At 39.5% G+C, this 23,448-nt stretch overlaps 1 protein-coding gene and 1 pseudogene across 15 annotated transcripts in view; both read left to right on the top strand.

The window, feature by feature from the left end:
• Positions 1-23,448, top strand: part of AAK1 (AP2 associated kinase 1) — a 151,884-nt gene that overhangs the window by 79,188 nt on the left and 49,248 nt on the right. For all 15 annotated transcript variants that reach the window (XM_036224965.1, XM_036224966.1, XM_036224969.1 and 12 more), the window contains exons 4-10: positions 4,609-4,717; positions 6,209-6,351; positions 16,443-16,564; positions 17,960-18,041; positions 18,551-18,683; positions 21,382-21,485; positions 22,446-22,525. In XM_036224965.1, the coding sequence (XP_036080858.1) occupies positions 4,609-4,717; positions 6,209-6,351; positions 16,443-16,564; positions 17,960-18,041; positions 18,551-18,683; positions 21,382-21,485; positions 22,446-22,525 (773 nt within the window). The remainder of the gene's footprint in view (positions 1-4,608; positions 4,718-6,208; positions 6,352-16,442; positions 16,565-17,959; positions 18,042-18,550; positions 18,684-21,381; positions 21,486-22,445; positions 22,526-23,448) is intronic.
• On the top strand, positions 8,821-8,939 carry LOC118605899 (annotated as a pseudogene).

The following is a 23,448-nucleotide window of genomic DNA, read 5'->3' as shown; positions in this document are numbered from 1 at the left end:
GGCAATTCTGCTTTTTGAGAAAATCTCAAACTCTTTTTCATAGAAGCTGCACTATTTTATATTCCTAACATCAATGTATGAAGGTTCCAATCTCTTTGTCGATATTTTTTATTGTTCCCATTTTTTAATATAGCCATTCTAGTGGGTTTGATCTGCATTTTGATTGTAGCCATCTCATTATGGTTTTGATTTGCATTTTCCTAATGATTAATGGTGTTGAGTATCCAACATCATGAAAGATTTGCGCATGTTTTCTTTGAGGCGTTTTTAGATTTTTGGTCCATTTCGAGTTAATTTTTGTATATGTTGTCAGGTAGGGATCCAACTGCATTCTTTTGTATGTAGTCCAGTTGTCCCCACACCATTTTTTGAAAAGACTATTCTTTTCCCTACTGAATTGTCTAGGCACCCTTACCAGAAATCAATTGTCTATATAAATGTATAGGTTCTACTCAAAGGATCTTGTGCCACAATGTAAATGAATGAACTACTTCTCTCATAGTTAAAGTCTCAGTAGGAAAAGAAGTCAGCTTAGCGACTTGATTGATGTGTTTTCTGGAACAAGCTCTATATCTCCTTGTAGTCTAGTAACAGCTTACTAAGCAGCAAATGTTTGTGGACCACATTTTCAGTAGCACTGCTCACGAGCATCCTAGACTTATGTCAGAGCCACTGGATTAGAACCTGTTTTTTAACAATCCCTAGGTTCATATGCATATTAACGTTTCACCGCACTGCTCTAGAATCAGATTCTAAATGACGTTAAAGATCTATTCAGTAAGTACAGGATTAACTAATGAGTGAGACCTAGGAAAGGGAGAGTAAATGTGAGTGTAGGAGGAGAATGGCAGGGGCTTCTTAAGTAGCAGAAACCCACTAGGACCCTAGATAACTTGACCTTTAACAGAATTCCAGGGCCAGCCCAGATCTCAGAGCATTTTTTTCCCTCCTTCACTGATAGTTTTTGTTTGTCTGTGAATAACTCTTTGAAGAGAGTTGTAAAGAAAATTTAGAGTTATAGAGAAAAAAGGGAGAAGGATAGTAAGGCAGAAGATTTTTACAAAGCCACTTTGGGAATGATAAACTAGTTCCAGGCCTTGGAACTGCTTTTGTTCGTCTTTAAATTAAGGAGAACCTGAAATCTGTTTGAAAGCGTCTTTGGACCATTGTGTAATTCTAGAAGTTGGCAGCAATAGTGCTGAGTCATAAAATCCAAAAACATTGAATATTTGAATGAAGGGTCAAAACAGGTTAATATTCCTGTTTGAAAACTTATACACAAATGCAAGCATGATGAAAATCAGGAATTTGCAGGTATCATGCTGACATTGCAGAGAAGGATGGCCTGAGGAAATGATGTACAGGGAAATTAGTTACATGCAGTATTCATTTTTACTGTTTTGAGGTGAGCGATATTATTGATATACTATTTAGAATGCTATCTTTGTTTTCTTGTGTATAAGTATAAAGGTTTTTAGAGATGTACTTAGGACTTGATTCCTCCTTAGAAGGCCTTAAGATGCTTAAATACGAATTTTCCTGCTGTAGGAATCTTGAAGCTAGGGATGGAATACTGCTATGTGCTACAAGCATCATTAACTGGGACCCCAGATAAACTTGAAATTTGCAATCTATAGGGTCTGGGTTGAAGGCTTGATTATGAAATGGTATCTTTTGTGCGTGCTTGTGAAAAGTTTTTCAGTACTTCAAGCAGTTAAATATGAAAGTTAACAAGCTCAGTGTAAACCACTTTAAATATCTATTTAATAAAGTAAGTCTTTTAATAACATGTTTTTCAGCACTTTATTAATCTTGTTAATGCTAATTTAAAAATAAAGTTTAAAATGACAGCACAATCTCTTTAGACTTTTCACTTTTTATATCATGTGATATAAACTGTTCTGATCTGTACTTTCACTGAATATTCTCCACCCCACTAAAACTCAAGTTTTGACTTATACTCACCATGTAGACTTTTATACTAATACTCCAAATACTAGTTGTAGCTAAGGGCATCCAAGTATCTTTCTCACATCCTGACTTTTCTGAACAAACAGGTGGTAACTCAGGTGCCCCCCCCCCCAATATCGTTTCCATCCCATACCTTTATATCCAATCTGTTTGATAAGCCGGGGCCTGGTTGTTTAACTAAAACCAGGGAAATCTGGGCCATCCTCTGGCCTGTCACTGCTAAGAACTGATGCCACTGTACTATAAATGCAAGTCAGTCTCAATTTGCAGTAAGATTTTCTCTTGACCTTTTCCACATTTCACAGCAATTCAAACAGGTCTGGTCCATCAGTTATAAACCAGTGATGTTTTACTCTAAAATCTGAGATGTCGCTGCATCATCAAGTTGTTAAAAGTAGTAGTCTCCCTCCAAAGAGGTGATCTCTTCTGCATAGATATATCTCAGGATCAGGAATTTGGGCTTGAATTCACCAGCAGATACATTGGCAAACTGTTCTAAGATGCCATCTGCAGATGTTAATTACCCAGTTTGGGTCCTCTGATAGCTCTTGACCACCTCTCGGCTCTACCAGATGCTGTTTTTTTTTTCTCTTCTGGGTTCTCTATTATTACTCTTAGGGTGAGACAAGCTTGAGGCAACATTGCTGATCTCTTTCAAAAAGTTAAAGAAACATTAATCTTCCATTTTTCCTTGTGGGCATTTGGAGGACGTGATCTTCTGCTCCATTTTGGTTTTATAGGACTTCTTTCTAGTTCTTCCTATTTCCAGGATTGTGTAAATGGAAACAAGTTACAGAATAGTTGTTAATAAGACCAAAAAGCAGAGGGAATGAGAGTCCTCTAAAACATGAGCCCTGAAAGCACTTTCTATATGGAGAACTTTGAACTCTAGAGACTGCTTTCCTGCCTCGTACCTCCCTTGTCTGTTATATCCAAAGCAGTTGTCCTAAGCCTTTTATTTCTCTCACCAAACTTCTTTCTCATTCATTTATACTTGAAGATGATTTTTCTCTCTACCAAAATTGAGTGGTAGATCTGAACTCACTCAAATTCCCCCTTTTCCCAGCCTTAAACCAATATGCATATCCATTCTTATTACAGGAAGGAAATGTCTTTCTAAGACCAGACCCTTTAACAGTACTCTGAGTCCCCACCTCTTCTGTCTACAGGACTTTGTTCCATCAATTATCTTCAGCCTCTCCTGTTATCTTAAAGCTTTCTTCTCCTGGCTCCTTCCACTGTCTAGTGCTTAATTCTCTCCCATACTAAAAATTCTTTTCCTTTAGTGCTGCTCCTCTATTAAAAACAAACTGTTCTGAAAGAGTAATCTGTAGTTGCTAGCTGTACATATTTAACTTCTGTTCTTTGCAAATCCAATTCCATTCTCACCTTCATTCTGTCCCTTCTCTGAAACTGGTCTTGCATGATCTCCAATGACTTCCCCATTGCCAGTTGCAGTGGTCACGTTTTTACCTTTGGTCCACCTTTCTGAGACAATAGTCATTCTTAATCCTTCACTCAGAGGAAGGTTCTAATGAATGTTAACTTTGATGTTCAGGGTTTAGTTGTATTCATTTGGTAATGTGAAGCTCCCTCTTGTTTCTGTGGATTTCAGAGTAAAACAGATTTTATTTCTTACTTTAAACAGTGGAATCTCCAGTTGGTATGGTGGTAGTTACTATTCTGTGGTGCAAACTCCCAAATTTGTGTAGTAACTCCTACAGAAGTACACATTTTCCCCACACTTCCTCCCACTTTTTATTAAACAAAAGTAAAATAATTTATTAAAACTATTTTAAAAAATAAAGCCTTACTTTGTATTTGTGCAAAAATCCTATTGCCTGGCTAGCTCATTTTTTGCTCACTAATGGAATTGGAATTTTGAACATTATCATTACAAAGATCTCCCTCTATGGATGTTGAAATAACTACGCCAGGATATGAGGCAACTTCAATGCCTCACTGGGTCCTGACACAAAATTAATTCCACAAGCGACCCTGAGAGACTATATGCAGTTCCAACTAGAGAGCTGGAAACTTGACCCATCTTATTTATATCCCAGCTGGTTGCCTTGAAAGGCTTAATTACAAGCAAAATGCTTAGGTCTGGATGACATTGTAGTCCCTTCAAAACTTTTTAAAGCAGTTATTCTTTTCCTATATTTCCTAAAGGGAGAAAAACAGTATGAACAGTTTAAAAGCCCTATTGAACTTGAGTCTCTGCAACCACAAAAAACTATCAGTTTCACTTTTCACTTTTCCAAATTAAACATTCATATATTTAAATAGTTCATACTCTCTCCTCTTACCTACTCTGCAGTGTTTCTGGAGATGGGAGTCTTTGCTTTCTGGTTTACATGCAGCACTAATACAGTGAGCAAGTAGGCACCCTGTGTTCATTTGGTTCTAGAATTTTAATTCAAGAGAGTGCTGTGGTTTAATAGGGTTGTAGAATCGCTATTGAAGATCTGACCACTAGAAATCTGCTTTTGACGCCGTTCCGTAGTCTTTCTTACTTCTCATCACTTGTAGTGTTGTCTGTATACCTAAATTATCTGTGCTGACAGAACTGACTGGCTCATTCTGTCTCTGTCGGTGTCTGTAGCTGATGATATCTTTTTCAACTCTTCTTTACAGAGGGACCTGTCTGGACACAAGAACATCGTGGGTTACATTGACTCCAGTATCAACAATGTGAGTAGCGGTGATGTATGGGAAGTGCTCATTCTGATGGACTTCTGTAGGGGTAAGTATTCGAACCCTATCCTAAGCTCTCAATTCACTTGCATTTTGATTGTCAAGGGCATGGTGGTCATTTCAGTTAATTTACACTGAACCCTAATGTATGTTGTTCTGGTTTGAAAGATTGGAAAATTGTGAGGCTAAAATATAGAGCCTTCTGTTACCTCTTTGTCATTCTTATAATGGCAAGGATCAGTGGCAAAACAATTCAAAGTGCTGGATAATACAAAAATTCCATTTTTTTTTTTTTTTAGCTTTAGGAAGTTTTGATGCTTGTATATGAATGAGAATGTGTGCGAATGAGAATGAATGTGTTCTTTGTGGTGCTTTAAAAAAATGGTGAAGGCGCAGAATAAAGACCCAACTCCAGATGGACTAAAGAAACAATTTAGCTTCCCCACTCCTTCACCCGTGTGTTCTCTTCTCCACCCACATCGCCATCCTTGTGTTATGGGATAAAAGAATCTTTTTTGTCTAATGGAAATGACCTTCTTCTCCTCACTTGAGAGCTATAATTGTCAGTAAAGCAACATTCAAAATGTGCTGCTCTTAAGAGTGGAGTTAAGTAATTGAAAGCATGGAGTTTCAAGCAGTATTTATCTTGGAAATCCAGACTGTAGCATTAGTTTAGTCAGAGTTGACTGCATTTCATATAGCCATTGTTTGGAGGTTTGACTTTTTCGGCCTCAACAGCTGCCACTTACAAGCTTGGGTCACTGTCTCACTGTTTTGCAGTAACCCTTAACTTCCACTAACATTTTTGGTGCCTTTAAAGATTCTGTCCATAAGTTAAATATGTTGCTTATCTCAAAAATGTGATGTTAACCAATAATTTCAGACTTTACTGTAATAACTGTTAACCTGATTTTATAAAATACTGCCAAATTTGAACTTGACGATTTGTTTCCCCCTGCCCATTTCTTTTTGGCCAGTAAAATGTTTAGAGACAAGGCAGTAGGAACATCCAAAGATCTGGCTGATTTTGTGAGGCCATCAGTCTTTTGGTCCTGGGGATTAAATGTTGGTATAACATTTCTACAGGTCAGGCAAGTAGTGAAGCCAGAGAGACCAGGCTGTTCCTAAAGTACAGACTATAGCCCGTCTTTTTCCTTCTCCCGGGGTCTATTATGCAGTTGGATTCTTACTAAAAGATACAGCAAGTTGAACCTGTGGCTTCGTCCCATACACAGCGGGGACAGTATAACCAGACAACTAGAGCAGGACCACGTGGTCAGTTCTACAACTAATCTTGAAGACATAATGAGGGCAGCTCACGTCTGGAGTGCTTTATAATTAAGGAAACTATTTTTGATATATTAGAGGAAGCCCTGGATTTTAAGAAAACAAATCCCAGGCTGACAATCAAGACACCTGGCTCAGTGATTAGCTCTTTTCCCTTCATCCAGGTTGCTGTTCTGTGGACAGCCATTCATCTCTTGGGTAAGTGACAAGTCTGAATGTTTGTAACCTCCCCTTTGCTCTGCACCCCTCTCAGGAGGCCAGGTGGTCAACCTGATGAACCAACGCTTGCAAACCGGTTTTACAGAGAATGAAGTGCTCCAGATATTTTGTGACACCTGTGAAGCTGTTGCCCGCCTCCATCAGTGCAAAACTCCTATTATCCACCGTGACCTAAAGGTAACAGACCACATTGTTTCATTAAATGTGTTCTTAAAAGAATTTTCTTTCTGTCTCAGCGATGAGGTGGAATTCCAAGCTTACATTCTGCTTGGGGAGAGAAAATACAAAGGAAAAAAAGAAGTAACAGACAGTATAGGTATCAATTTTATGACTGAAGTAGCCTTCAGAAATTCTTTATCATCATCAGATGCCTGAACGTTTCTTATTCTGATGTATTTTCGAATTCACTTTTCCAGGGTCCTGAAAAGTAATATGCTAATTGAAGCATGGATGCTTGATCTTTAAAGTCTATTTCATATTTTTGCAAAATTCATTAATTATTTTGAATATTTGTTGCACTAATTACCATCTCTTTGCACCGGGCCTTTCATAGTGTAGTCACTTGACAAGGTTTGTAGAATGGAATTGGCACCCGGCTAGGACTTGCTACCATTTATGGAACATTGACTGGGTCCCATGAGCTCTGCTAACACTTTGAGCACAGTCTCCCTTTGGAGGGAGGCGTTCTTCTTTACATTTTGTAATTGAGGAAACTCAGGAGCAGAGAGGTTATATTACTTGCCTAAGGTCATATAACTAAGAAGGAGCAATACCAGAATTTGAATCCAACTCTTCTGATTCTAAATCACGGTTTCTTTTGATTATACATGTGTTTTGAGAAGTGTGCTTCATGGCTAATAACTTGCTTTAGTGTGCCCTGTTTGTTAAGTACAGTCTGCCGGGTTCCACACCAAATCTTGGTGGTGCTGTCAGGGAGGCTCAGGAATTTATATCTTAATAAGCACCCCAAGTGGTTTTTATATATTCTAAAGTTTGAGTATCACAGCAGCATACTGGCATTTCTGGTTGGTTTTGTTTTATTTTTTTTAGCCATTTAAAAAAATTTGAGATATGATTCACATACCATAAAGTCACCCTTTTAAAGTCTATGATTCAGTGGCTTTTAGTATATTTACAGGGCTGTGCAACCATCACGAATATCGAACTCCAGAACATTTCATCCTCCCCCAAAGAAACCCTGTATCTGGTAGTGCTCACTCCTCAGGCCCTCTCGCCCCAGCCCTGGAGAACCACTAATCAATCTACTTTCTGCTGCCTGTTCTGGACATTTCATGTAAACAGGCTCATACAATATATGACCTGTCGTGTCTGGCTTCTTTTACCTACAATGTTTTCAAGGTTCATCTGTGTTCTAGCATTCCTTATAGCAGAATATTCCATTGTGTGGCCATACCACATTTTGTTTATTCATTCATCAGTTGATGGACATTTAACTTGTTTCTACTTTGGCTGTTATGAATAAAGCTGCTATGAATACTCATCTGCTAGTTTTTTTATGTGGGCATATGTTTTCAGTTTTTTGGGTGTATACCTAGGTGTGGAATTGCTAGGTCATATGGTAACTAAGTTTAACTTTTTGACAAATTGTCAAAACTATTTTCCGAAGTGGCTGCTCCATTTTACATGTAGTCAGCAATATACAAGGATTTCAATTTCTCCACATCTTTCATCAACACTTGTTATTGCCCTTTTTTTTTTTTTAATCCATCTCTAGTGGGTGTGAAGTGGTACATACACACTGGCATTTCTGTACTAAAGCAGTAGGCTTTCAGGAAGGTAGGTACATACCTCCAGAAGTCTTAGACATCCTTCTCGAGTGTACCTCTGTCCACAGTCAGTCTTTTTTCTGAGTAAAAAAAGAAGAATGCATCCCAGTACATATTATGAGCCTAGCAAAGTACAAGTACATAATTCTGTGGAAGGTGGTATAGATGTAATATGGCCCTAACTCTCAAGATGTTTAAAGTATTGGTGAGATGACTTATAAATGAAATTTTTAGACTTGAAACAGAAATAAATGAAATATAAAACTTTATCTATCTGTCTATTTATTTTGGGCAAAGCAACCCTTTGTTGATCTCACAGATTGCAAGGACCTTGTCAACTTACAATCTCTTATTTTTTAATTTATTTTTACACCTACAGCACCTGCTCTTCCTAAGTGGTCTCCCATCCAAGTACTAACCAGGCCTGACCTTGCTGAGATCAGACGGGATTGGACTTGTTCAGGGTAGCATGGCTGTAGACTAAAACTCTATAAAACAGAATGATGAATAGATGAAAATCAAATGGCTTAATGTATGATCAGATAGTGAAATCAGGCAGTGGTAGTTAGAATCTTCTGGAAAAGTGAGATTTCGAAGGACTAGTATGATGTGCATGGTTGCAGAGAGGATGAAGGACATTTCAGGCAGAGAGCAAAGCCTGAGGGATGCCTAGAGAAGGCAACAACAGGGTATTTGAGGATGAGGAGGTACGTAAGGCCCCAGTGTGTGGCAGGTTGCAGATCAGGGTAGAGTGACTGCTGGCCACTGATCTGAGTATATATTGACATTTTTTTCAGCTGTTGCCTTTAACAGTGAGCGAAATTTGGGGGCCTATTAGCATATATTTCAAAATAAACAAGTCTATGGCCATGCTACCCTGAACAAGCCTGATCTCGTCTGATCTTGGAAGCTAAGCAGGGTCAGGCCTGGTTAGTACTTGGATGGGAGACCACCTAGGAAGACTAGGGGCTGTAGGCATAAAAAATAAATTAAAAAATAAGGGATTTTAAGCCAACAAGGTCCTTGCAATCTGTGAGGTCAACCAGGGGTTGCCTTGCCTAAAAAAATAAATAAAAATAAATAAATAAAATAAACAGTGGTACTAACATTTTAGGAACTGATCTGTCTCTCTCCCTGCTGTCTTGGAGAAAGGTTTGTGAGGGGCAAAGGAATAGAGAGAAGCACGGCTGGGTAGCACCAGCCGTGGTCTGTGAGTGTGGGCACTACTTCTGTGAACTACTTCGGTGAACTGTATGAGCTTCGGCCTCTTTGGAGTCCCATTCTGCCCCCATGTCATATGGGGTTCAATTTTGTATTGGAACTCTGATTCTCTAGCACTCAGAGTGTGATTTGTACCCACAGGATTGTACGCACTGTGAGAGATGAACATGCAGTGTTGTTCATATCGCCAGATGCAAAGGATACTTCAGTTCCTGTGTTCATCTCCTCCCTTGACCTTGGTGACAGTGTGTTTTCCCTGGCTCCTCCTGAGGCTCTTTGGTTGCTCTAATTTACTTAGCCTCGAAGCCTCGGTTTCCTCATCTGTGAAGTGGAGACAGTAGTGCCAGGTTTGTTAGGGTTGTGGTAGGGTTAAATGAGAGTGTGCATATCACTGTCCAGGCACATCTCTGGCACAGTAAGTCCTGAGAGTTACAGAGGTGAGAGCAAAGGGAGGAGGCAGAGAGAGCCTTACAGCATCCTTTAGAGCAAGGCTCCCCAACCCCCGGGGCCATGGACCAGTACTGGTCTGTGGCCTGTTAGGAACCTGGCCGCACAGCGGGAGGTGAGCAGCAGACTAGTGAGTGAAGTTTCATCTGTATTTGCAGCTGCTCCCCAGCGCTAGCATCACTACCTCAGCTCCACCTCAGATCATCAGGCATTTGATTCTCATAGGAGCACCAGTCCCTGGGGCCAAAAAAGGTTGGGGACCACTGCTTTAGAGAGTGCTATTCTCATGTTCTTAAACAAAATCTTTCATTATTTTTAAGTTTATAAATATTTATTGGATGAAATGAGGCAAAATGATAATCATGTTATACCCATAAATAATGCCTACCCATTCACATTCACATCGTATTAATGCCCTGCGGTGTTCACAGTGCTGCTGTGAGGTGTGGGTAAGTGTCTCCTAGTGATAGGAACCTGAGGTGCAGAGCCCGGTGTCTTTCCTGGGGACACAGAGAAGTCCAGTGGTTGGGCCCAGGCAGCAGGAGTTCCAGACCCTTCCTTCACTGCACTGAGCCTGTGAGACGTCTCAGCAGAGGAATGTGGAGCAGACTGGATCAGAGGGTGAGGCCGTGGCATGAGCAAGAGGCTGCTGTGTCCTGTTCCCAGCCCGCCCTCGGGCCTCTGTTCCTGAGAGGCGGCACAGCACTGGGAGCCCTGTATTGGATCTGTGGTTGTGTTTTAATTGATTTTGAAGACTCTTAGTTATGCCAGGTATCCAGTAGTGGTTCCCTCCCTCCTCTACCTTGAAAGTAAGGAATGCAAATCGGCCCCTGGGAGGAGGCCTGTCGCCCTTTGATTTTAGTTAACTCCTGGATGTTTTGATTGAAGCCTCCCACAGTTCCCCAAATTGTATACTCGGTGCTTTTGTTAGCATGGTAGATTTTGTTGGTTCCTACCAGTATGTGCACAGTGAGCAGTCACATTTGCCTGCTGCACCACCAGCTTCCTAAGGTATGAGTGAGTGAAATGTCCCCACATATCTCCTGTTTGCCCTGGCTGTGTCATCGTATCACATAGCCTGGGCCACTCTGAGCCCTGTGTCACTGCAAGAACCAGCCACCACAGTCTTAGTGGTAGCCAGAGCCAAGAAGTTCTTTATTCTGTCCAGAGAAAGTGCTGGTTGCTGGTCTCTTGGTTGCTTCTGTGTAAGCAGCTTTTCCACTGGGTAAGGAGGCACCACTATGAATAAAAGGGAGACACGGAAAGAATACAAGCCAGGCCAGCTGTGGACCCCCTTGTTGAGCCAGTGCTGCCCTGTGTGGGGTCTGTTTGCCACTTGCAGAGCTGAGACAAACTCCTGTTTCCCAGCCCACCACCTGTGTGGTCCTCCTTTCAGTCCTGGTCCTCAGGTAGTTTGTGCTCTAAAAATGACAGTAATGGAGGTGCTGTTCTTTATGGAGGTCCTTCCTCAAATACATTCACATTTTAATTTTTTCTTCCATTAAAAAGTTTTATTTCTCTGAAGAAGGATAAAAGATTATTATTACAGATCATGGGGTCACAGACTGGGAAGGTCACCTAAGCCAACTCTCTCTTTTGACCAGTGAGGTGACCTCTGTCCAGAAAGGTGGTGACCGGCACAGCTGATCAAACCAGAACAAAGGCTGAAGCTTTTACTCCCATTTTGGTTTTTTATTTGTTTGCTTTTGTTGTATTGTACCATGTTGTTTGTTCTAGCACTTAAGAAAGAGTACGAAGGGTTAAGACTTAATAAGTACATAGAAATTGAAAAAGTCATGAATATCTCTTTTGTCAGAAAAGAGATTTTGGTCTAGTAATATACAATAAGATGAAGATTCTTGTCCTATTTTTGGAATCATAGGTTTGAAAACTTACATTCATCTAATCCTCCAGAATTTTCAGTGGTAATAAATTCTGCGACTGAAGTGCCCAATGCCATATCTGTTTGAAATAATGTCAAAATGAAGAAGTCAGTAGGAGGTGGCTTTCTATACCCTTTAGCTAACGCTGTAAGATTAATTTGGGAGGGACAACTTTAATAACACTCTTAAGCCAATAGGTTGGAAAGTAAGGTCAGCAATATTAACTCCTAAAGAGCTGAAAGATTTGAGGGCTGTAAGCAATGGTAACCAGTGTTAGGCTTATATCCTAAAAGGGACGTTGCCAAAAACAGTCACCATGCAAGTTATCTGAGATTTTCAGAAGGTGATGTCTGAATATCCAGTTGGTTCTCCACCTCCATAATCTCATTTAATCCTCCTTGGCCCTAGTCTAGACCTAGCCCTAGTCACCTCACACACCTGGATGACTGTACCTGTCCTCATTGTCTCCTTTCTTTTTCTCCCTCATCTGTTACCCTGCTAACCTTCCTAAAATACTTCTCATCTGCTACTGACTGTTGAAAATGTGGAGTGGCTCCCAAGTATCCTTCTTCAATTTGCCCTGTTTCTCTGGTTTTCTCCCCTCCTGCTCCCTTCTCTTTCTCCAGTCTGTATTGTCCATGTTCTTTAACTGCGTAATGCACTTTAGTGCAGCAGGTATGGGTGTGATCCCAACAGTCAGGCAGCCGGACCCGACTCCTGCCTTACCAGTCTTGTGGCCTCAGGTACCTAAAATAACTTAACTCCATTTCCTCATTCATTAAGTGGGGACAATAAAGCTGTGTAAGAATTTCATGAAATACTATAGGTAAAAAGTGCATGGGTCAGCATCTAGCACATAGTAGGTGCTATTTGTTGCCGATACCGTTGTTTTTATGATCACTCCTGCCTCTGTGCTTTTGTTCCTATTACCGGTTTCACTTATCTAAGGCCTTTATGGCCCATTTTGCCCCAGTCATAAGAGTGCTAGCCCATATTATGTCCAGTGCCATGTTTTTTGTTTTCTTTGCAATACCAGTGCCCAGCACAGTGCCGTTCCAGCCACAGAGGCCTTGCCTCTGTGCCTCAGACACCTCAAGCATGTTCCCAGCTCAGCACCTTCTTGCTGGCTGTTCTCTGCTTAGAATGAGCCTCCCCACAGTGGTGCATGGCTGCTCCCGTCTTCATTCCAGTCTGTTCCCCTCATCACAGTGACCTTCCCCGACTGTGCTGTTTACGATGGCATCCTTTTTACTTTACATATATTTAACGCTTGGTTCTTTTTCTTAAGGTTTATTACTACCGTCAGTTGTACTTATTTTCTTATTATCCTCAACTGGACAGTAAGCTCCATGAGAAGATAAGCTTTAATTTGTTCACAGCCTTATTCTCAGAATCTAGAAAAGTACTTAATATATAGTAGGAGTTCGAATGTGTTTCTTTAAGAAATGAATGATGATAACAGGTTACATTTGATAGGGAGATTGACAGTTTGGTTTCATGTACATTTGCTGACTTGCTTCATAACAAGGATAGAAATATTATCAGCTTTACTTTTAGAGAAACAAGCCCAAAGAGCTTTGAAGATTCGTCTAAGGTCAAACATCTAAAATAGTGTTTGAGGTCTTCTGAACCCCCAAGTCCACCATGTTTTCCACATACCACACTCTATTTTAATGTTTGGTTGATGATGGTGGTGCCAATGATGGGAGGCAGTAGTCAGCTTGAGCATGGAGATTTTCACTGGCATTACTAGGCATAGGGACAGACTGACAGGTTACGGAGCATATAGCAAGCACTAAGGCAGCTCCTGCCAAGCAATTTCACTTCCGTAATCTCATTCGATCCTCCCAACAAACTCACAAAGTAGCCAGAGAAGGGATTATTGTTTTTACCTGCATTGATATTGTTTTGATATTGATAAAGCTTTTCCCCAATTGACATTTCTGACTCTCTCATCTACTTTTGTACACACCCTTAACATTTAACTGGTTTTCCTGTAAATATAGTTTTATACAATGTTATCTTTGTGTGAGGGAAGGAGAAAGCTGAGGTGGGGACCAGTTTGGATGTAGTGTACCTCTTGAGTGGTACCACTCTGAAACTAACCAGAAATACCAACCTAGTTTTTAAGGTGAGGAAAAAAAATCCTCAGTGTGCCCTATCTTTATCTGTCCTTTGCTTAGTTCTCCTCCCTCCCATGAATTTGGTCTCTAGAGCTACCTTATTTTGTGTCTTGATGCGAGTTAACTTTTCAGTTTTCTAGATCATACATTCATTCCAGCATTAAAAGTAGAGAAACCAATCTGGGAAGGAACTGCATATGTACAATAGAAGTGTAGTTTCACATGAGCCCCATAAAATGCATAAGGCTAGGAAGGAAAATTGTTGCCGAATGATGCCGTATAAGGGATCTGGGCGGTCCCTGTGTGTGTAAAATACTGGACTGGGTATAATTATAGATTGCGGTTGGCAAGCTTTTTTGTAGAGGGCCAGATAGTAAAATTTTAGGCTTGTTGGCATACAGTCTGTCTTAACTGTTCAACTCTGCTGTTAGAATTTGAAAGCAGCCAGAAACTAAACGATAGGAAATGGTTTGGTTTGGCCTAAAGGACTTACTTTGTTAGCCTCTCCTAGAGACAACAAATTCTGTAGATTTTGTAGGGTAGCCATGGAAGTTTTTGCTGAGGAGTTAGGACTTGAGCAAAGATTTGAAGAATGGTCAGGATTTGACTAGTGGAATTTGAGCAATTGAATAAAAGGACAAATTAGGCAAGATAGGGAATGCTTAGGAAACTTTGAGCAAATCAGCCTGGCCAGTATTTAGACACTAGATTCCTATTATAGAGGCATGTCTGAACCTAAGGAATGAAGGTAGCCCTCTCCTTAAGTTGCTATCCACTATATAGGGTGAGTATAGTCATCTCCTCTACAAGGGTTGGAGGATAGCGATGGGGACCTTGAGTAATTGCTCTCCTTCTAACCTGCTTTCTGCCTGTCTCTCATAGAGTTAATTGCCGAGATTCACTTCTTGGCTTAATCACTGTGAGTCTTACTTTCTCATCTTTAAAATGGGGACATTATCATATTGTTATTATGAGGATTGAAATAATCCATGTGGAGTGCCGATATAGTAGCACTTGTAATAGTAAAAGCTCAGTAATGATATCTCTTGTTTTTATAACCTCTAAATTAGATTGAAAATATTAGTGTTGCTTTGTTGGAATTACTTTAGATTCTTAAAGTGAATAAATGTTCAGGATGGCTTGACTGTTTCATTTTGTGTAACTAGATTAAACTAATGAGCTTTATAAAAAGCTGTAGATGATGGACATATTTGCCTGCCGCAGCTCATCTCTGGGGAACGAGTTTCCCCTAAGAATTGTTAACAGGAGCATGTCCACACCAATTAATGGCCATAGTTCACACTGCCTGTGTGGCTAAAAATCTCAAGGTCAGAATTCTAGATTAAAGTGATTACAGTTTATTAGTGCCCCAGGTGCATGAGCACATCCTCTCTGGAAAAACAATAGACTTTACACTCAGGCCTCAAAGGCTTTCTACAGATAAATTCCAAGGAACATGAGTTAACAACAATGACAAAACGCCTTACAACACTACCATGGGTGAGACTCAGCAGAATAAGAAACAATAAACTATAGAATCAGTTTGCAGCAAAAACTTTAGGTATCGGATTTGCACAAACTATAAAATATTTTATAATATATAATATTTTTATAAGAATTAAAGTTTAGAAACAAGTATAGAAACAAGAGAGTATCATAATTGACTAGATGTTTTTTAAAGAATTGGTAGCAGTAGTAAGGCCTGGGTATTTTTAATTTTATTCCAGTCAATATTTTCTGTGTCAAACACTACATTAGGCAATGGTAGAGAAGACTTACAGGTACCTGTGCTGGTCCTTAAGGTGCTTATAGTCTACTCTTGCCTTTGGAAGGCTGAAGACAAATGACAATGGAGACTGCAGACTTACTGGTCTAACAAGATTTTTTGGCTGTCATTTTACTGCCCACACATAGCCAAGTCTGTCCTATGAGCATACTAGTCAGCTCAATTTACCTGTACCAAAAATTAATCAATACATCTTGAGTACAGTAGTGCTTGCCATTTTGGAGTTGTTGTTTCATTGGTAGAGCCTTTGATACCAGGGATTTTTTCTAGCTTCTGGTCTTTGTAAGCTCCCTTCTATTCCACACTCCTAATTCACTGCCCAAAGAATTCATCTATAAAAAGACAAGGATAATATGTCAATAGGAAAAGTATACATTTGCATACAGACCTTTAATCACTTTGAGAAGTGACGAAAATACATCAAATATTTACTAATTCTGGAAACCCTAACCTCTTGTAGTAAAGAAATTAATGTATGTGTTTATAAGGCCCAAGTGAAATAATTGATTTTGGGAAAAACAGTACTGAAGGAACACAGGGAAGGAGTGGCGTTTGTCTGAGTGGGGGTCTGAGAAAGGTTTCAAAGAAAAGATGGCGTTTATACTGGAGTTTGAAAGAGGAGCGGGATTTTGATAGTTGAGTCAGGAGGTGGTGTGTATCATAGAGAGCATTCTAGACAGAAAGAAGAGCATAATAGAAAGAAATACAGAGGCATGAAAGTATGAGGACTCTTTCTGCAGAGGTGAGAAATATGGCTAGAAATTTTTTTTAAAAAATGGGACTCTTGCTTCCCCATTTTGGAGTCGCTTCTTTTTGCCGCCTTCACTCTCATTTTCCCCCATTATTGTTCACCTTGTTTTGTTCCAAGGGGGATGGACCTTGTTGAGATACTTGGAGAATAACTTAATTGTGCACATTAATGGGATCATCAGGGATATTTTATTTATGTGAATGAGAACCGAAATTTCACACACATTAATAAACAGTATCTTGGAATGGATGGTTGGGCAATGTTTTTCAGGTTGAAAATATCCTCTTGCATGACCGAGGCCACTACGTCCTGTGTGACTTTGGAAGTGCCACCAACAAATTTCAGAATCCACAAACTGAGGGAGTCAATGCAGTAGAAGATGAGATTAAGAAGTAAGCTTTCTTCCTTTCTTGGAGTTTTTTCCATTATGAGATTAGCAACTTTCCTTTCAGCTTATGGGTGAGAATGTCAGAATGGGAAGACAATAGTGACAGTCAGTTACTCCTCTTCTCAGAGCGTCGTGTTGGCAGTTGGGTTATTTGATTTTAAGTGGAGGATATAGAGGGCAATCACAGTCATTGATCAGTAGAGTAAAATGAAGACGCTCATAGCCCTTATCAATAGGCCTGTGGTCATCATAAATAGATATTTTGATTTACGTCACATAGCCCTTAAAAAGCTGAGTGATATAAACACCATAAACATACTGTGATGTTTGTAAATGGGATCACAACAACTGTAACATTATTAGTCAGTTGGATGTGCTTTTTTACTGAACCCTAAATTGCTGCATATTCCTGCCTTCTCATCAGGAGCTCACCTGCAATATAGTGGAATTAGTGGTGAGTAAGGTTATTGATGTCTCTACAGATATTGAATCACTGACTTCAACAAGGAAAAGCTTCTTAAATAATTTGACTCCAGTAAGAACCTGACCCATTTTCCTGTTGTCCAGTGTTCAGTTTTTCACAGGCAACAGCACTCAGTATTACTATTAATAAATCAGCAATCTAGTGTGCCCACTCATATTGTGATCCTTTTCTCCTTTCCTGCATTACCCCTGGCAACCAATCCTGGAGCTTGCCTCTTGCTGTATAATTTTGGCCAAGGCCCTAACAGACACCTGAACCCTCTGGGACTCAAGAGACTCAAGAAGCACACGTCACATGCTTGGTAACACCAAGACATTCATTTTGAAAATGAGCTCATATTTTTCTATTCTTGAGCCAGAGATAAGAGAAAAACTGTCGTTTCAGCGCTATTTTATCAGCGAAGATCCATCCACCTCCCATCCCAGCCAGGGCTTATTTTCTGCTGTTCTCCAGGGTGTTACAGCCAGTATTACATCTCTGTGCCAAGCCACATTAGACGGCATTAGTATTTTTAAAAACATATCAGCAAAATATAGTAGCAGACAACAAGGATATACAGGAAGAGATTTTGTTATTTGAGGACCCAAGAAAAGTTGCTTTTAGAGTTTATTTAATGCCATAGTGTCTGAGTCCCCACATACTTTTAGATTAGGACTGCTGCTAGAGGGCCACAGGTGCGTACCAACGACAGCTTTTCATTTTATCAGCATTAATATTTCATACTCTCTTCTGCAGATTGCTCCCAGGGAGCTAACTCTCTTTCTCTCATATGTATGTATGTATGTATGTATGTATGTATGTATGTATGTATGTATGAATGTATGTGTGTGTATGTGTATGTATGTATTTCTGCTACCCCTGGTTTTAACTTATATTATTGACATATTTAACAAAAAATGAATCTCTCGATTGTAGATATACAACGCTGTCCTATCGAGCACCAGAAATGGTCAACCTGTACAGTGGCAAAATCATCACTACGAAGGCAGACATTTGGGTAGGTGTCAACTAACCTATCCACATTTCAGATATCAGCAGTCTCGACTGCAAACTCCCAAGTTAATCCAGACGGTGCCATAGCAAGTGTGGCCACTGTACCATATCTTTGTCCACTTATCCCTCGGGGTTATTCTTAACTCAGGGGTGATCAGCCACTGCTTCTTGAAGCATGTCAAAGAAAATTACTTTAGACCTCTGTGAAAATTATTTAGGTGACCTGCCCATTGTTTAACTGGTTGTCACATATATGTCACTAGCTCTTAGAGCAAAACAGCTGAAATAAGTTGTTCTTTATTGGAGCACAACTTGGTAATGATGATAGAAGTAATGTAACTAAGCAGGTTAATAGTGACATTGGGTTCTGAATTCAAATTACTAATAGGTGAATAGTACATAGTTTTTGTATCTGCTAGTAAATGTGGATGGTGCCGGAATCTCTCAGTAGACCTATTTACAGTTATGGTAAATAAACCACTGGTAGCATTCTACTCTCTTTATTTTTTTTAGGCTCTTGGATGTTTATTATATAAATTATGCTACTTCACTTTGCCATTTGGGGAGAGTCAGGTGGCAATTTGTGATGGAAACTTCACAATTCCTGATAACTCTCGATATTCCCAAGACATGCACTGCTTAATTAGTAAGTATTTCAAGTTTCTTGTTTCATATTTTTATCTCTTAAGTCTAGGAATGAATTCGAGGATAAAGAGATTAGATCCTAGAAGTGGTGGGTTGGACACAAAGATTAAAAAATCAGATGATATCATTTGGTCACTCAAAGATAACATAACAATGTCTAATGAGAATGATGTTTTTTATTTTTGGCTAGAAATCTAAACTGTTTTACTTCTGAGCCAGCCTCCTGAGCAGAAATCCTGACTATGCTTTAAACAGTACAGTATTGCTCTGTTCTCTTGCAGCCTGTATGAAAGCTCTGGAACCAAAGGAGTCCAGCTGACTCATATCAAATGATAAGAAATTTATCTTTGCAAAACCAGAAGCAACTCAAATGAAAATGATTGCAATACATTGGCTGGAGTGAATACATAATTAAGACTATATAACTATGAAACTAGGTTTTTCCTCTCATTTAGGTTAATCACTGGATTTTGATAACAAGCATTTAAACTCAACGCTTTGTTTAAAATGTTTTTTTTTTCAATTCCCCACTCCTTTGCATCATCATAGCAAGCATATGTGCTCATGTTCAGCAACCAGATGGCACAATAAGTAATATTTGCATAAGCCTCTGTACTAAAATGCTGAAGAAACAGAGATTTTTAAAAAAATAATCTTTTTATATCAGTCAAGATATGTGGCATCTAAATTTTAACCATTATAGATTATAAATCCTGAGCAACAACCCAGTTGGGGTCCCGGGTGGGGATGCGCTGGAGAAAATAGAAGCCAATGTAGGGCAGAGCATCTGGTATTTGTTGAGGGCCTACTTGTATCTCATTTCATTTTTAAAACACTATATAGTAAATGTAGTTATTCCCATTACAAAAATGAGGAAACCGAAGCTGAGAAAGTATAGGTAACTTAACCAAGTTAACGCAGTTATAGCTTTTTAGTGACTACCCGTTCCATTGTGCCAATTTTATCAACCAACCTCTTCCTTTTATTAATAAAAAAGAGAGGGACGTATTTAAAGGAATGGAATGTGGCATTTAATGGTTGTTGGGTTGTTTTCAGAGGTAAAGCATTATATCTATGCTCGAATTGCAAATGAGATTGAAAGGAAATATGGGAAATTGGCTAAATTTGATGCTTGAATGATTGGAATTTGGGTAATAAATTTTTTTCTTAACATTTGTGCAGAAAATTCATATTAGGAAAAACAACTCTTTATGAATGTCTGTAACATGACATCTTTCCTAAATTCCGATCTATTTCAGTTTACAGACTATTTGAAAATTCTTCTGTCACCCTAAACTCACAGGTCTAAAATTAAATTTATTGTCACCCACCCCACTGCCACCCCCTTTTACTCTCAATTTAAAGTTTCCCTCTCCTCTTTTCAATTTCTATCAGTGGTGTCACCATTAAAGCCTGGATAACCAACATTTAAGGTTTTCTTTAGATTTGCCTAGCAAGGGGGAGGAAAGAGAATTTCTTAGATATCATTTGTGTTCTTTCTTTGGCATTTCCCATTTTCATTACATTCTCTCTATTTTCATCATTGTCACGATAGTAGATACAGACTGTCAGCTCTTGCCTGCACTGGTGGATTGGCCATAGCCTCTCCCCTCCCTCTTTAGTTTATCCAGAACACCTTCGCCACCCTGTCATGTCCTGATTAAGTAAACTTCATGACTACAGTAGGCCCAGATTCTTAATATGGCATTTAAGATCCTTCATTTCTGACTCCACCCCACCCACCCAGCCTTATTTCCCTGTAGTCTCTGACAAAGAAACCTCTGCCCTGGCCTTCTGGCTCCTCCGTTTCCTGTTACAAGGCATTCTTTTGCCTTTTTCCAAGCCCATCTTTGCTCAGACTGTTCTCTTACATAGAATGTCTTTTTCTCTGCTTTCCCCTGACTAACTAAATTCTTTTCTGCCTTTAAAGACCAGCTCAAGTCCCCCCTCTTCTGCAAGGCCTTCTTTACAAGACTGCAGCCTCATCATTTTTTTCTGAATTTAGCATCTAAACCATTCATTTGATATCTTGAGCAATAAGTCGCTTGCATTGTTGTTTGTATATATATGTATGTGTTTGTATGGCTTCTTAAAGATATTTTCTGGAGGATTTTTCCAGCTTCAGAAAGGGTAGCTGCAAACAGATAAGTGATCTATAGATCATGGTAAAAGTGGAGATGTATTTTTTATTTCATGAGTTCCTTTAGTTGGGGACCAGCTTATATCTCCAACAAAAGAATAATAAATAAATTTATGAAACTTGAGTTTTGATTATAATTATCAAGAATGACCATTTGTTTAGCAAGATCATACGAACTTAGGAGGCCATAAGCAAGACCATGTAACTTCCTAGGCACCAGAATACAAATTGGTAATTTTCGTATTGAGAGTTTGAATCCCTGTTGTGCAAGACACAGAGTGCGAATGAACTTCAGGTATCTTTGTTACAATTCAAAAATTTTGTTATTTTTTTTTTGTGGATATTAAAAATTTTAGGAAAGTGAGAACTTCCATTTCTGAGTGGAGGAAAAGGGCTATTGTACTATCTGACTTTTATAGAAATAAGAAATAAAAATTTTATAGAAATAAAAGTAAAAATTTTAAAACAACAAAATATTAGTAGTAGAGAAATTAAGCTTCCTAGCTAATATACTTAGTGTTAGGATATTACTAAATAAGTTCACATATGTTTGTTTTAGGGTATATGTTGGAACCAGACCCTGACAAAAGGCCGGATATTTACCAGGTCTCCTACTTCTCATTTAAACTACTCAAGAAAGAATGCCCAATTCCAAATGTACAGGTATGTGAAAGGTGCTTTTTTAGGGAAAGTAAACATCATTGAATATTTATTTAGAATTCCCAGGGTGTTAATCAGCTTTTTAAATCAATGTAGATGTCTCTTGCTTTATCTGGCAGGGGCATTCAAGCAGAGCTAATTTTGAAGTAGTTGCTATAAAGAGAATCCAATTTTCCCATAGAATTTCTGTGGGAAATAAAACTGAGGGAATTACACTGACGGAAGAAAAAAAAGAAAAGCCCTAGGGATGGAGTTGAGCACTTCCGGTGAAGATTGACCAAACTGACGTCTTGTCAATTTTCAAAGTTCATGGAGAGCCACATGCTTATTGTATTTATCTAGAGGTGTCAGGCTGCTTTCTTGAGACCTGTCCCCATGCCTACTGGAACATAATAAGCCCCTTGTCCCTTTTCTCCTTCTTGTAGCAGAGCTTTCTTGGTTTTGCTTCTGCCATTGCCATCTATAGCTCACATTCCTTTTCTCCTGCCGTCCCCACACACATCAGGCCATAGGAATGTTTTCCTAAGCTCTACACTCACTGTTTTCAGAGTACAGTTCTTGCAAACTCCCTTTTTACAGTCTTGGCATATGGTACGATCCAACTCCCTTGACTGTTTTACTAAAGGATGCCATCATAAATCAAATTTAAGGTGAAATTGTCTTGCTTGTTTCTCCAATAATGAACTTCTGATGGCGTTATTGGGCTTGAGGGTGTTAATAGCTAACACTCCACTTTCACTCCCGCATTTGGATCAGAGTTAGGAATCATTCAGATGGAGCTCAGAATATTGACTTTATTACTAATAAGATTGAGTCAGAGAAAGTAGCTTGACCAATCAGACTCTTTTATATTAGAGCCACATGCCTGAACAGTGAGCACCTCATTCCTTCGAAACAAGCTCTTTCTCATCAAAGAAATCTGTGATATCCTTTTTTAAAAAAAATTTCCTTTCAATTCTATAGAACTCTCCCATTCCTTCAAAGCTTCCTGAACCAGTAAAAGCCAGTGAAGCAGCTGCAAAGAAGACCCAGCCAAAGGCCAGGTAAGAAATGCCTTACTGAACATGTACTTGGTTGCCTCTGTAGCAGGGAGGGGCCCCTTATATTTCTTGATTCTTCTACCATCATGACCAGAGGCTGCACAGAACAAGAAAAAAAGCTTTATCTCCTCTAGGTAGAAGCTCTTCTTTGAGAGTGCCAGGAGGAATGTAATGAAATACAGTGATCTACATTTGAAAGAGAATCAAGGACTCCACAGCTGTTTCCTTTGCTTGGGAATAGGCCAGGGCCATTCAGAGATGAGTCAACAGCAGACTTTAAATATTACTTTGCTAGTACAGGAGTGTCTGAACAGGTGTCCCAGCCTTCGTTTAGCCTCCTTCAGCACCCTAATCCTCCACCTTCCTTTCCTTCTTATTTTCTATGACCACATTAGGAAAGCACAGGTCACAGTACTGAGTCCATGAACAACAATAGAGCCTGTGGATCTTGGCTAATCGTATTCTGTGTAACCTAGGGTCTTCCAAGAACCAGATGATAAGAGAGGATTAAAGAAGCTAGGATTTTATTTGGGAAAATGTCCCTGCGAGAGAAAATAGGAAAGGAGCCAGGGAAGGCTGGGGGCGGGCGGGGCATCAGAGGCGATATAAGTCTGACTCTGAGAGGAGAAGGAGATAGTTGGGTGGAAGTAACCTAGAAATTGCCGCACAAGTTAAGGAAGGTTCACCAAGGTGTCAGGAGTCTTCAAGTCAAACTCAGCTACCAGAGGAGTCCCCTGTCTCCCAGGAACAGGCCTATCTCTTGGTCTTTTGCACCCCCGTAGTCAAAGTTCTACAGAACACATTCTCATGCTACCAGGCCTTCCAAATGGGAAATAGTGAGGGTGATCTTAGAGCTGCTTATACCCTTCTTTTTCTACCACATTCCCATAGCAAGGAACCAATAGGGGCAAACTGTCAACAATATG

The sequence above is a fragment of the Rousettus aegyptiacus genome, unplaced genomic scaffold (assembly GCF_014176215.1).
Source record: "Rousettus aegyptiacus isolate mRouAeg1 unplaced genomic scaffold, mRouAeg1.p scaffold_m13_p_7, whole genome shotgun sequence".
NCBI lineage: Eukaryota > Metazoa > Chordata > Mammalia > Chiroptera > Pteropodidae > Rousettus > Rousettus aegyptiacus.
This window is presented reverse-complemented; position numbering and strand designations above follow the sequence as displayed.